General features: G+C 47.2%; 1 protein-coding gene across 1 annotated transcript in view; it reads left to right on the forward strand.

The window, feature by feature from the left end:
* The first annotated feature begins 292 nt into the window (after window positions 1-292).
* Window positions 293-15,079, forward strand: part of JAZF1 (JAZF zinc finger 1) — a 204,658-nt gene continuing 189,871 nt past the window's right edge. The window contains exon 1 of the mRNA XM_084858496.1: window positions 293-523. Within this exon, the coding sequence (XP_084714622.1) occupies window positions 409-523 (115 nt within the window). The 5' untranslated portion in view covers window positions 293-408. The remainder of the gene's footprint in view (window positions 524-15,079) is intronic.

A 15,079-nucleotide genomic window follows, 5' to 3' on the forward strand; every position in this document is an offset into this window, starting at 1 on the left:
TCCTCCGCCCCCACTTTTGCTCCCAACTCCGGTAACCGCGGGCAGCAGCCTGTGGAGGTGCCGCCGCCGAGCGTGGCCTGGGTCCGCGGCTCCTGCTGCGGAGGCAGGCGGCGACGGCAGGGGTTGCCCAGCTGTTACAGTGCGGCAATGGTCCCTCCTCCCAGCTGCGCCTGCCTCATCTCCCCCCACCCAGCCGCCCGTCCCTCCCCTCCGCCGCTCCCGACGCTGCAGCCGCCGCCGCCACCTCCTCCTCGTCCCAGCCCCCAGCCGCCTCTCTCGCTCGCTCTCCATCTCCTCTCTCTGGTTCTCCCTTTCCCGCCGGCGGCGGCCCTGGCAGAGTAGGGGCACCGCAGGGCGGAGGGCGGCAGGGGCCGGCGGGCGCGGGGAGGAGAACCTCCATGCCACACCATGACAGGCATCGCCGCCGCCTCCTTCTTCTCCAATACCTGCCGCTTCGGGGGCTGCGGGCTCCACTTCCCGACGCTGGCGGAGCTCATCGAACACATCGAGGACAACCATATCGGTGAGCCAGGGTGGCCCGGAGGCGCGTGGAGCGGGGCGGGGCCGGCGGGAGACACGGCTCCGTGGGTGGGTGCTGGAAAGAGACCCCCGACCACGCTCCGCGCGGCGGCGGGCGGCGGCGGCACGGAGCGCAGCGGGAGGGGCGTGGGGGAGCGGCGGGCGAGGCTGCAGCCGGGGCGCGGGTGGGGATGAATGGCAGGGCAGGGCAGGGGCTGGACGGGGGAAGGGGGCGCGGGCTGGCTGGCGGGCGGGCAGACACGAGGGTGGGCGCGTTGGGGAGGGGGAGCGGGGGACGGCAGGCGGCGGCGGGTGGGCGCCGGAGGTGCGCGGCAGGGCGGCTGCGAGGCGCACGCAAGCCGCAGGCTGTTGCAAAGGCGACTGAGTTTGCCTTGGCAGCGGTAGACCGCCGAGCCCCGGAGGAGGGGAGGACGAGTCCGGCACGCCGCCTGCCGCTTCCGCCCCGGCTCTGGCTGTCAGGGCTGCGGGGAGGGAGCAGCCGCCGCTGAGGCGGCCATTCCGCTTCCTCCTCCCCGCGCTGCGGCGGCGGCGGCTGCGTCCTGTCAGCGCTGTTGCTAGGCGTGGAGGCGAGGATGGCGCGCTCGCGCGCTCCCCCCTTTCCTCCCGGCCAGCCCTCGGCCAGCTTCGCTGCCCCGGAGGCGCCCGCTCGGGAAGGCGCCCGTGCCGAGGCAGGCCGGACGGACAGGGCTTGGAGGGCCCCGGCAGCGGGGGTGGAGGCTGAGCGGCTGCCGCAGGGGGGGGTGGAAGAGGAGGCGGTGCCTGTCGGGCTGCCGGCTGGCGCAGCCTCAGCGTGGCCGTGTGTCCCACGAGAAGCCGTTTGGGCGTGGGGGGAACCCGCGGAGTAGCGCCGCCTCGCCTGCCTTCCGGCCGTTTGCATTGGGAGGAGAGCTGGGCCTCTCGGCAAAGTCCTCCTGGGCGGCGGCGGCGACGTGCGTAGCGTGCGACGGGATCGTCACCTGTAGGATATTATGACCCCCCCCTCCCCGCCGCCAGCTCTTTCAGCAAGTCCTAAATGAGGATGCCAGACCTCTCTCCTCGGGCCAGGCTCGCCAAAAGGGGGGCGCCCGCGGAAATGTGCAGGCAACGCCAGGGCGACGGCGCTGATGGGAAATCAATATGCTGTTACCTTTCAGGGCGTTGGCTCTTTTCTAGGCTGCCTTCACACGTGCCTTCGTGCGCGGTCTTGGTTCGAAGTAAACGAGCATACGTTGGCAGCGCGTGGCTTATTTATGCTGGGCAGCCGCCGACTGTTACCTGGGATTGGACGGGGTCGAGATATTGTTGGCAATTATTTAGGGGATTTCCTTTGCCCTGAAACTGCATTAGCCCAGAGTATGCAAACTACTGGGGGGGGGGGGATGACAAAACCTCTGTGAAACAGGCGTTGTGGTAAAAGTTAGATTACAAAACTAGAACTGTAACCCTAAAACCACTTTCCTTGCTTTGCATGCATATCTTGATTGTGCAGACTGAAGTGATTCCGTAAAAATGTAACTAAGCAGCACATCTTGCTGTGCTGTAATGGTGAAGTGGACATGCTGTTCTGTTTTATGACTCCCAGGAGGGAGGCCCAAATCCGGGCGGGGAGGAGGGAAGGGCACAGTGAAAAGTCTTTGTGAAGCCATTCATTCTTGATTTAAACGTACATATCCACTTAAAAAACAACAACAACCACCAAACATGTCACTGGCATAAACCCACTGAAGTGGATGTATGCCAGCAGGGTATGCTGTAAACCCAAATGTCATCATCCAGATAAGACAAAAGTGATGTTAGAGAGTGGTTGTCTGTCTGGCAGTTTGCGACCTGTTTGGAGGGGATTGCATTGTCCCTGAAAGATCAGGTGTGCAGCTTGGGGGTGTTCTTAGTTCCATCATTGTGACTTGAGGCACAGATGGACTGACCAGGACCACCTTTTACCAGCTTAGGTTGATATACCAGCTGCCACCATATCTGGATAGAGATAGCCTGATGACAGTTATGCATGCTCTGGTAACTTCCTGGTTGGATTAATGCAGTGCACTGTACATGGGGCTACCTCTGAAGATGGCTCAGAAACTTCAGCTTGTTCAGAATAGAGCTGCTGGTATATTAGCTGGTATATTAACTGGGATTAGGCAATATGATCGTGCGATGCCAGTGCTTCCTGCCTGTTTCCATTCCCAATTCAAAGTCTTGGTGTTGACCTTTAAGGCACTACAAACAGCTTGGGATCCGAGTATCCAAAGGTGTGTCTCCTCCTGTACGTACCTGCTCAGACCCTTAGGTCACCTTTGGAGGCCCTCCTCGGGGTCCCTCTGCCAGAAGAAATTAGGTGCGTGGCTACAAGAGAGGGGACCTTCTCACTTGTGTCACCCCATTTACGGAATGCCCTCCCCAAGGAGATTTGCCTGGCACCTACATTGTTGGGCATTTCTGCACCAGCCTAAAATCCTGCATTTAAAATGGGGCTTTCTGCTTCCGTTTTAAATGCAGGATCACCACTGACTCCCTTTACATGCACGTCCTTCCCGCCCACTTCCCCCATATCTGTGTCTTCTATGATCTTTCCTTGACCTCACTCCTCTTTTAAGTCTTTTCACGGAGGAAACTGAAGCGGAACACAATGGGGTAATTTGATAGCCCATTATGTGCGATCTGTTTAAAAATGGAACAAAGGGCATTTCGTGCAGGAGTGTCTGCGTCATGTAAAGAGCTTGCAAACTTCCGTGAAAGAGCAATCTCAATCGCAGGATAAAAGCCTGGTGTGAAGGAGCCCATTATCGTTTTCAGTGCCAGGCAAAGGCTTTTTGTTTCTACCAGGCATTTTAGAGACACAGTTTTTAGATTTTATGGCCATTCTTGTTTTATCTATTCCTGTGCTGTTTGTCATTTTGCATCGTATCTTATTATTTAAATATTTGTATTGTATTTTATTCTTTTAACTGTTTGTAATCTGCCCAGAGAAGATGTGTTATCACATGGATTAAAAATATAATAAAGAAATAAAGCAGTCCTGTTGATATGAGGGATTTCTTTCAAACAATTGAGAAATCCACGGGCATAGGGCTTTCAGCAGTGTAAACACCCCCAAAGTAGATATTCCCGCACTTTAAGATGGAAACAAAACGTATGATCAGAGTTGGTGGTATTTGGGCTTGGTGTCAGGGGTCAGCATCAACTTGCACCTGCCATCCTGGCAGGGGGCGCCCTTCACCGACTGGACTAGTGCCTCTCCACCTTCTGAAATGGATGCTATTCCGCACCACTGCCAGCTGCCTCGCTCTGTCCACTCACTTCCTCATCCTTCTCAGCCCAATGCAATGAAGAGGAGGAGCCACTGCAGTTTGCCTGCTTGTTTGCCTACCAGCTGTCTCCCTTCCGGCCCAACGGAATGGAAGCGACACTGCTGGCCCCTGTTCGCTTCCATTGCCTGCTGCCATCCCAGTGGGTCCAGAGAGAAAGTGGGCAAGTCAGCTATGGCAGCAGTGGCTTCTGCTGCTCCTCACTTCCTGGATTGGGCCTGAAAAAGAAAACAAATGAAGAGGGAACTGGTTGTGGTGGGGAGCGGCAGCATCTGTTAATACCAGGGCAAGGAGAGGAGCGAGGCCCAGTCTAGCTGCTCTCGTGTGTGTGTGTGTGTGTGTGTGTGTGTAGGTGTGAATGAGGGGGGGCATTTCATGTGGGCCCACAAATACCTGCAGCCAGCCCTGTTGGTATGTTTGCTTTATCCAGGCTCCACAGCAGGGGTGGGCAACTTACGGCCCTCCAGATGTTGGGCTGTAACTCCCATGATCCCTCACCACTGCCTAAAGCTTGTGGCAGTTGCAGTCCAACAACATCTGGAGGGACGCAAGTTGCCCACCTCTTCTCTACGGTATAAGTGACTGGTCCACGGTACAGACTGAGTGCATATATTATAAATGTGATAGTTTTAATGCAGTGACTTGGTGTGCAACACAAGAGTATGATAAGAATGGCCAGCAGTTGTATTTGTATTTTTCAGTTAAAATGCATCAATTAAAAAAATGAACAGCACCCAACAGTTAAAGCCTATTTCAGCAACCAAGTCAGCTTAGGGCAGGGATCCCCAATGTAGCGCTCATGGGCACCAGTGCACCTGTGGGGACCTCCATTGCCGCCCACAAAGCTCTCCACTTCCTACTCCCTTCAAAATTTTATTTTTTAAAGAAACTTGGAAAATGTTAGGGCGCCAAGTTCTCCTTCCTGTTCCGGTAACTGCTGCTGATCAGCTGTTCAGCGGGCAGGAAGAGAAGAAAAGAGTTGCTTCCTGGCCCCACCCAATCTTCTTCTGTCCACACATCCCATTTCCCTTTGTTCTCTCTGTCTGGCTCCACCCAACCCTTCCTTGCTATTTCTCTTTCTCCCCCATCCCTAGTCTTCTTTCCTCCCTTCTTAGCCTGTAGCCTTGCTCTTTCTCTCCCCTCTACCCCTTTGCCTTGCTATTTCCCCTTTCCTCCCAGCCGTTAGTCTTGCTATTTCTTTTGACTACCTAAGCCCCCACAACAGCCATAATGTGACTAGCCGCATCCTTCATGAGAGCCATTTTGTGGTGGTGCCCACAATAGTTTCTCAAATTCCCAAATGTGCCCATGGGTCCAAAAAGTTTTGGTACCCCTGGCTTACTACACAATATTATGCATATTGAGACAGAAAAAACAACAACTCCCAGCATTCCCCAGCCAGCCATGTGATCCAATCGGAAGGTTATCAGAACATGGACCACCATAGCCAGACTATCCTTATCCAGGAATGTCCATAGCTGGCAAGCTAGCCAAAGCTGGAAAAAGACGTGTAGCCATTAGAGCCTCCTGGGCCTCAAAAGCTGGATCAAGGAGAACCCCCAAGCTATGCACCTGTTCTTTCTGGTGGATTGTAATCCTATCTAGGCTGCATACCCAGTTCCTGGTAATGGGAACCACCTACCATCCATCATATTGGGATTTTCCACATCCTCAAGTCAACGCTGATTTGGGATCCACACAGCACAATATTCCATCTGATCTATGCCTTTGGTTGCTCTGCGCTAGAGTACTGTCTGCTGTTGCAAGGTAGATTTCACATCCCACAAAAAGTGAAGAAGCCCCTTTTTCAGAGATTTCTAATAATCAGATGTGTGCATGTGTATATTTGACCAGAGATGTAATGAATTCCATCTTTTTATATGCTGGAATGTTTAATAGTTGTAATACCCCTATGGGTGAGTGAGGCCCAAACGTTTTTCACTACATAAGTAACACATATGAGAACAAACCTCATGTACATGTTCTGTTTGCTTCAGCTAACTATTCTATATATGCAGAATGCTTGGGCCTCAGTTGCGCGCTGATAGGAGCATCATAATGATTAAGCTTGCAAAGCTATGCACAGTTACTCTTGATTAAATATGTATATAAGGTCTCCTCAACATACAAAAAACAAATTTTGTACATCCCTGGTGATCAGAAATGAGAAACCAAGAAATAGTATTATGTAGGAAAATGTGAAATGAACTATTAAAAGTGTATGTCTCAGAATGTGTGAATGGCTATGCATTTGTTTGTCTAGAATTTCAGGATGCAGATGTAACAGATGTATAAAAATATACACTTCCACTATAATTCACATTATGTACATGCTACTTTCACATTGCCAGGTATTAATTACTTTGTAGAGGAAAATAAAATATGAAGCAGCCCTAATTTTGATTAAAGTTGAGCAACCCAGAAGAACAAAGTAAGGAATTTCCAGAGGGGAAGTTAGGCCACATAAAAAGGATACAAACAGTGGGCCCAGACCCTGCAACCAACCCAGATTCCTGTCCTACTCTAAACTGAGTCCTGGCTCTTTGCTAGTCAATACTGGATATAAATAATAGAGTGGTGACTTAAACAGGCAAATGGTCAAGCACAGCAAGCAGTCAGATATGTGAGGTCAGGCTACAGCAACAGTGGTCAAAAGAGCAGGCAGAGGTTAAAACACAGTAAGGCAGTCAAGATACATTACACAGTCCAGAAGCAGAATCAAAAAGGAGTCCAAGGATCAGTATCACAGGACAAGGTGCACAGTACAAGGTTCTGAAGCCGCTAGAACCAAGTTTCCAACACTACCTGGGCATACGCTGAAGGCATTTAACAGCAGAGACTGCTGCCCCACCCAGGGCTCAGCTGCAACACATTAGAGCTCTCTGGTTAGAGCCCTAGTCATGACAAGCCCCTTTCCTCCCAAGTAGACCTCTGCTGCAACCTGGCACTTCGTCAAGGTTCCCTGAGTTAGGCCTGCCTCCTCTAGTGCCGTTGGTCCCTGGACTTGGTGGGTGTTCAGCATCCTTCTCTGAGGCAGAGTCCCCCTCTTCCTGAGGCTCCTCCATGGATTCAGGCCACTGTTGCAGTGCAGGCCCTAGCAGGAACTGGGCATCATCCTCTGTTCTGGCTCCTGGTTCTTCCTCCTCGGAGGATTCTAATAGGGGCATGACAATCCCAGCTCTGTCCCCATACAGGGATGTATGAATCCCTTACCTGGCTCCACACAGGGGCATCCGCGGTGGGGGGGAGGCACTCCATCCCTCCCCACAGAATCCTCCCTAGCTGGCTCCGCTCTGCGGCGGCTCCATGGAGCCGCCGGCTGGAGCCGTCCGCAGTCGGAGTTCCGGTTGCAGCCGGGCTGCTGCAACCGCAAATGGCCATCGTAGTGGCTGCCATTTGCATCCTCACAAGCAGCCGTGATAGTCACGGTAAAGGCAGCCACGCATATGGTATAGTGGCTGTCATGGCAAAGTAAGTTGTCAGGTCAGTTCTGTTGTGGGGGGATTTCGTGGGAGGCCAGGGGGTGGGAAGCCATTCCGTCATGGATTCCGGGGGGCCAGGTTCTTTAGAATCCAGACTCACTGGAATCCGTGGCGATATTCTCCGACATCCCTGTCCCCATATCTGTTCTGGAAACACTATTGCAAGACCTAATAATGTCACCCACAACATTAGGAGTTCATTCATTTGCTTATTTTCCAATGTGATATATGCTATCTTCTACCAGCAATGCCCTTCTGCATTCTACATAGGGCTAATAGGCCAGTTCCTATGAAAAAGAATAAATGGACACAAATCTGACATCAGAAATGGCAATATTCAAAAGCCAATGGCAGGACACTTCAGCCTCCCAGGACACTTTGTCATTGACCTGAAACTGGCCATTGTGGAACATTAAAGGGATAATATTCTCAGTTAGAGACTGCTGAGTTAAAATTAAACCTGTTGATTAATTCTATTGCCAGGGGGTTGAATCGGGATAAAGGCCTTTTATCAGATGATGATGATGATGATTTTCATTTCTATACCGCCCCATAACCGAAGCTCTCTGGGCAATTCACAACAATGCATAAGAAATACAAGAACAGGATTATACAACAATACAACATTATGATAAAAAACAGTCTATTTTTTTAACATGCAAAATTTTAAAACAATTTAAACAGTTGAAAACAATATCAGTAAACAATTTTTAATAGACTTGTTCAAACAGCAGACATACATGCCCATCGCATGTCATTAAATGCCTCGGAGAAAAGAACAGTGTTAACCCGGTACCAAAAAGGTTACAGTGTCGGTGCCATGCGGGCCTCAGTGGGGAGCTCATTCCACAGTCAAGGGCCCACCACTGAGAAGACCATCTCCCTTGTTGCCACCTTCCAAGCCTTCCTTGGAGGTGGCACTTGGAGGAAGGCCCCAGGTGTTGATCATAATGTTCAGGTATGTTCAGGACAGGAGAGGCATCCCATCAGGTACTGCAGTCCTGAGCCTTGTAAGGCAGTTAAAACCAGCACCTTAATCGGGTTCAGAAACATACTGGCAGCCAATGCAAGCGGGCCAGAATTGGTCTTATATTTTTCTATATACTATTCTACTATATGTGTTAATTAGCTTACCTTGTGCTGAAATATTTTTGCTATTAGCAACAACTGCACTGTGGATGACCACCGTTAATTGACACGTCACACTTAGCCTGAGAATAAGCCAGGTGGGTTTGCTGCTTGCTGAACAACCCACGTTACTCCCAACAGTGATCGGATGCGTGGTGGCTGGGCATGGCCTCTTTCCCTTTCATTCCTCCAGCCCATTCCCTGAACATATCCCAGTGTCCTTTGCATGGCAACCCCCTCTTGTATCCTCATCACTATGGGGAAACTTTCCCGGCCCTCTTCCCTGCTCCAATCGCTATCCCTTTTCGGAGCACTTACTTCGGATAGGTGAATCTGCATACTTCTGATGCATGGGAAAAATAAATTTTAAAAAAGGTGGCAACCAAGTTATGATCCTTCCAAAGTGCCATTTCGGGATTGGTGGAAGACAGATTCATTGATGAGGGAGGCTGCACTGGCAAGATCATGAAAAGCAGCATGGGCTTTTTTGCCTCTCTGGCCAGGTGGCTCTCTAGTCACATGAGACAAGCCATGCTGCCGGATTTTGATGTCAAGCAAACCACCCTGAGAACAAGCCACCCTCAACCACCTTGCTACAAGCTGCGGCTTTCCAGGCTTGTGGGTGGTTAACAAACCACACTGAATCATCTGTGCTGGGTTCACACATCAGGGTAAGCCACACTGACACTAACAAGGCTCACAACCCACCATAGTTTATCATGTTATGCAAACCCAGTCAATGTGATTGTCACTATCAGTACTTTTTAATTTCCTTCTGATCGCAGTGTTTACAGTCCCCCTGCCCCACCCTCATGTACTGTATATAAACCTGAAACTCCATAATAGTCCATGAATCTGATGCAGTAGGCTACACTTCACAAAAGCTCATGCCAGGATAAACTTGTTAGTCTTTAAGGTGCCACAAGACTTTGTTGTTTTTGCTGCAATCAGTTAACCTGGTTCTGGAAATTGTGTGGGTATAGAACATGAATGAATAGGGCCTTCCTGTTATATGGAGGGGCTTGGCACTAGGTCCATATTAAATCATTATTACGCTTCCTCATTAAAAGCATGTTCATGAAATTACTGTGCAACAGGTTAATTATTTTAGAATGTTAATTATTGGGTGGAATAGAAATGGAAATTATTATTATTAATAATAATTCTTTTGTCATATTCTCCAGCAGAATGCAGACATAGTTACTAACAGTAATATACTATGAATCAAGCTGTTTATAAGTCTTCACCTTGAAAATTCGATTTGGTTTTTATTTATTTGCTACAGTAGAAGTTATTCTTTAACAGCTTTTTTAACAGATATAATTCAGTATGGTAAATCGTATGTTTAAATTGAACAATATGGCACCCTGGTTGATGTCTGTTGACCCGAGCTGTTGCCGTGATTGCACCTACGTATTCTGTCTCCTAGAGCCAAATCAACTCCTTGTTTTTATGAGAAGCTGAGTGCAATGATGTCAGAGGGGAACTCGAGAGAAGTCGGACCATGCACAGATAAGAGCTCTTATTTGAGTTTAGTCTGTGTCAGGATTGATTCTGAGCTTATGGAGATAGTTAGCCGTTCAGATTCAGAAGGGGAACAGCAAGAACCGGGGGAGGCATCTTCCCCAACCAGTTCAGAGATGGATAGGCGTGCTTCTCAGGATGCTAGTACCCAGATGGCTGCACTTAAGGCCAGAAAAGGCACATGTGGTCTGTGTGTTCCCACCCCTGATGAAAGAAATAGGAGGAGTCCTCTAGAGATTTGTGCTTGGGTGACATTAATATGCAGGTGACACTCAGCTCTATCTCTTATTTCCATCTTTCACTCTTGAGGAGGCTGTTGAAGTTCTGAATCAGTCTGGTGGCGAACAAACAGAAGCTTAATTCAGACAAGATGGAAGTATTGTTCCTTGGCATTTGGTGAGCCAGGAATTAGGGGTACAGTCTCCCTGAAGCAGCGCATTTACACTTTGGGAGCACTTTCAGATCCGGTCTCGCTTCTGTATGGTCAGATGTCATCAGTTGCCAGGAGTTGTTGTTGTTGTTGTTGTTTTTAACCTTCTTTGTTGTATATGTCAACTACACCATTTGAGGGACAAACCAGTCCTAGCCTCAGCCATTCATGTTCTGGTCACTTGTAGATCAGACTACAGTATTATACTATATGTGAAGCTGCTCTTGAATACATTCTTCACTCGGTTCAAAATGTGGCTGCCAGAGTTCTGACTGGTGTCAGTTGATCAGATCAGATCAGATCAGATCACACTGATATTGTACCGGTTTTTCTGGTTGCCAGTTTGTTTCTGTGCTCAATTCAAAGTGCAAAAGTGGCCCTCCTCTATGTGACTCTGCCCAACAAAGTTTTCATCTTCTGTTGCCCTGTTTTAGATTCCCTTGCTGTCAGAAATGTGGCAGGTGGGAACCTGAGAATAGGCCTCTTCAGCTAAGATGTGCCCAAGATGTGGATCATCCTCCCAAGGGAAATTTACCTGACCTACTGTGTTTGTTTAGATCAGTGGCTTATACAGTTTTATTCCTATGAGCTTTTGCAGAGTACCACCTTCAAGATGTTTTTATGCTGCTGCCGCTTTTAAAACTTTTTTTAGTCCTTTTCTGACAGTTTTAATTATTTTTAAAAATGTATATTGCTTTATTATGATTGTAAGCCATCTTAATTGTTGGTTAGAAATGCAGGTATAAATACTGAAAATAAATAATTTGTTTTATCTTCACATAGGGGATATAGCTTGGTGGTAAAGCTAATGCTTTGCATGTTTGCAGTCCCAGGATAAATCCCTGATAATCATAGAATCATAGAACAGTAGGGTTGGAAGGGGCCTACAAGACTATCCAGTCCAACCCCCTGCTCAATGCAGGAATCCAAGTCAGAGCATCCCTGACAGATGGCTGTCCAGCCTCATCTTGAATGCCTCCAGTGTGGGAGAGCCCACCACCTCCCTACGTAATTGATTCTATTGTCGTATTGCTCTAACAGGAAGTTTTTCCTGATGTTCAGCCGGAATCTGGCTTCCTATACCTTGAGCCCATTATTCCGTGTCCTGCATTCTGGGATGATCGAGAAGAGATCCTGGCCTTCCTCTCTGTGACAACCTTTCAAGTACTTGACGAGTGCTATCATATCTCCCCTCAGTCTTCTCTTCTCAAGGCTAAACATGCCCAGTTCTTTCAGTCTCTCTTCATAGGGCTTTGTTTCCAGTCCCCTGATCATCTTTGTTGCCCTCCTCTGAACCCTCTCCAGCTTGTCTGCATCCTTCTTAAAGTGCAGTGCCCAGAACCAGACACAGTACTCCAGCTGAGGCCTAACCAGTGCTGAGTAGAGGGGAACTAGTACTTCCCTGGATTTGGAAGCTATGCTCCTATTGATGCAGCCCAAAATAGCATTTGCCTTTTTTTCAGCCACATCACATTGTTGCCTCATATCCAGCTTGTGATTGACAACAATTCCAAGATCCTTCTCACTTGTAGTGTTGTTGAGCCACGTATTCCCCATCTTGTAACTGTGCATTGTTCTTTTTCCTAGGTGCAGAACTTGGCATTTATCCCTATTAAATGTCATTCTGTTGTTTTCTGCCCAGCACTCCAGTCTATCAAGATCACTTTGAATTTTGTTTCTGTCTTCCAAGGTATTAACTATTCCGCCCAATTTTGTGTCATCTGCAGAGTTGATCAGCATTCCCTGCACCTCCTCCTCCAAGTCATTAATAAAAGTGTTGAAGAGCAGTGGGCCCAGGACTGAGCCCTGTGGTACCCTGCTCTTTACCTCTCCCCAGTTTGAGAAGATCCCATTGATAAGCACTCTTTGAGTCCGATTCTGTAGCCAACTGTGGATCCACCTGATGGTTGTTTCATCTAGCCCACTTTGAGCTAGTTTGCTCATCAGGATATCATGGGGCACTTTGTCGAAAGCTTTGCTGAAGTCGAGGTATATTATGTCCACAGCATTCCCACAGTCCACAAGGGAGGTTACTTGATCAAAAAATGAGATCAGATTCATCTGGCAGGATTTGTTCTTGACAAATCCATGTTGGCTTCGAGTAATCACTGCATTGTTTTCAAGGTGCTTACAGATGGATTGCTTTATAATCTGCTCCAGAATTTTCCCAGGGATTGATGTTAGACTGACTGGTCAAAGTAGTAGGACTGAAAAAGCCCTGTGCTTGTGATCTTAGGTCATTATTTGTAAGTCAGAGTAGACTGTACCAAGGTAAATTGGCAATTTAACAGTATAAAGGCAAGGAAAACAAGGAGAAATTCTCAAAAGTGCCTATTACAGACCAGTGTATTTTGGAAATACGATTTATCTAAATCTAAAACTTATAATTTATCTAAATCTAAAACTTATAACCAACTTGGGTTGGATCCTGACAAAGTCATGCTTAGAGTAGACCCACTGAAATTAATGGGACTTGATAGTCAGTACTTGTCCTATTGATTTCAATGGATTTACAATAAGTGTGATTATGTATGGATCCAATTCCCTATAAATATTCATTATAGATAAAGTTCTGAACACAAATTTTGGTTAAGTTAGATTTGATTTTTTAATGTATATAGCTTCAAACATGGATATAGCCTTACTTTTTGAAATATTCTTGCTCCGTACCTGCTGGAACACAAAATGCTGAAGGTCATTGCGATGGTTCCTTTTTTTCCCTAAAGTTCTCAAGGAAGGCCACATTCCTCTCTGGAACAGGTTTTGGTCCTCTCTTACAAAATGCATTATTGCTTCCTTTGGGTTAAATGCAATTTAGAAGAAGAAGAAGAAGAAGCAGCAGCAGCAGCAGCAGCAAAGAAGTTGATTCTGTAGGTAATTTGTTTCATTCAGCATCCTACAGAAAAAAATTGTAGTGTATTGAAGACCAATACAATTTATTCTTGTAATATAAGGTTTACACATGATTAAATAAGATCTTGGTTTTAAAACATGTGATTTATTTCCAGTTCAGTTCCTCCTCCTCTCGCCTGTGAATTTAGATCCCCCATAACATCAACATGTTACCTGTTTTATAGATTGAGGTTATGTTGGCAGACCTTAGTCGATTTCAGCAATCTTTTCACTTTGACTGTTGTATATTTCCTTAATAGTCTTAAATCCCTCAGGACACAGGCACTAAATTTTTCTGGTTTGTTGGCATATGAATAATTGAACAAGCAAATGATTGAAATCACTTAAGATGCTTTTAAGCACCACTGCCAACATGGGACAAATTGACACAAGTCCTGATGTAGCTCTCCATGTATGCTGTAGTTTTCCCTTCTGTGGCGATGGTTTAATGAGTGCTGTCTACATTCTGTAAATCCATGTGATGATGTAAATTGTATTTTATATGACCAGGCTGTGTGCCACCCATGATAGTTTATAGATTGACACGCTTCTGAAGTGAATTGGTGACATTTACCTATCACTCATGTTGTATCAAAAGGTCAATTTGCTCCTTATAGCATGATCCTAAAGGCAGTTAAGTTGGAATTCTAATTCCAGTTATTTCTATAAAAATCCCATTGATTTTATGTACTGCAGAATTTGCTGTTTGAGCATCACCAAATGATTTCGAGCAATTTCATGAAAGTAACAGTACAGGGGCTCTGCACATAAAGAGTTCTTGCATCGACAAGAACATTATTTCAACAGATGGGTCAACTGTATGTGCATGCTGCTTTGCTCAAGTGTATCTGATTTTTCTTTTAAAATGTACACGGAAGCTTAAATATACAGGACTGCCATATGAGAACATAAGAAGAGCCATGCTGGAACAAACCAAAGGTCTATTTAATCCAGCATTCTGTTTGCACAGTGGCCAACCAGATGCCTATGGGAAGCCCACAGCAGGACATGAATGCAATGCAATAGCACTTCCCTGCTCATGTTCCCAAGCAATTGGTATACAGAGGCATACTGCTTGTGATACTGGAGGCAATATATAGCCATCATGACTAGTAGCTATTGATGCCCTCATCAGCCATGAATTTGTCTAATCCCCTTGTAAAGCTGGTGGCCATCACAATATCTTGTGGCAGTGAATTCCATAATTTGACTCTGCATTATGTTAGGAAGTAGTTCCTTTTATCTGTCCTGAAACTGCCACCTTTCAGCTTCATTCATTAAATCATGCATGAGGTGCTGGATCAAAGAGTCATTGTTTTAACAGTGTGCTTTAAACAACAAAACAAGTGTGCACCTCACTTTTGAGTTTATTTGTAGAAGCCTTAGAAATGTGGGGTTGGGGTTTTGTTTTTGTATAGTTTGACAAACTTCTAAAATATTTATTAAAATGTCCAGTTTGTCCAAAAGACTTGTGTGTATAATGTGTACAACACATTTCTTTTTATCATTCCATGGAACAATCAAGTCTCTTCTAGCTTGTGCACAGCATTCTCAAGAGCTCTGTTAGATAACATGGCCACATTTTATTTGCTGCACAATGGCGGCAGAATTTTTAACCTAAGTTGCTGCCCTGCTGCTCTGTGGCTTCTCATGTATTGTTGTTTATTTGGTCAGTCGCTTCCGACTCTTTGTGACTTCATGGACCAGCCCACGCCAGAGCTTCCCATCAGCCATCGCCACCCCCAGCTCCCCCAAGGTCGAGTCTGTCACCTCCAGAATATCATCCATCCACCTTGCCC

The sequence above is a fragment of the Heloderma suspectum genome, chromosome 5 (genome assembly GCF_057233095.1).
Source record: "Heloderma suspectum isolate Gila_16-S chromosome 5, 16-S_ref, whole genome shotgun sequence".
Classification (NCBI taxonomy): domain Eukaryota; kingdom Metazoa; phylum Chordata; class Lepidosauria; order Squamata; family Helodermatidae; genus Heloderma; species Heloderma suspectum.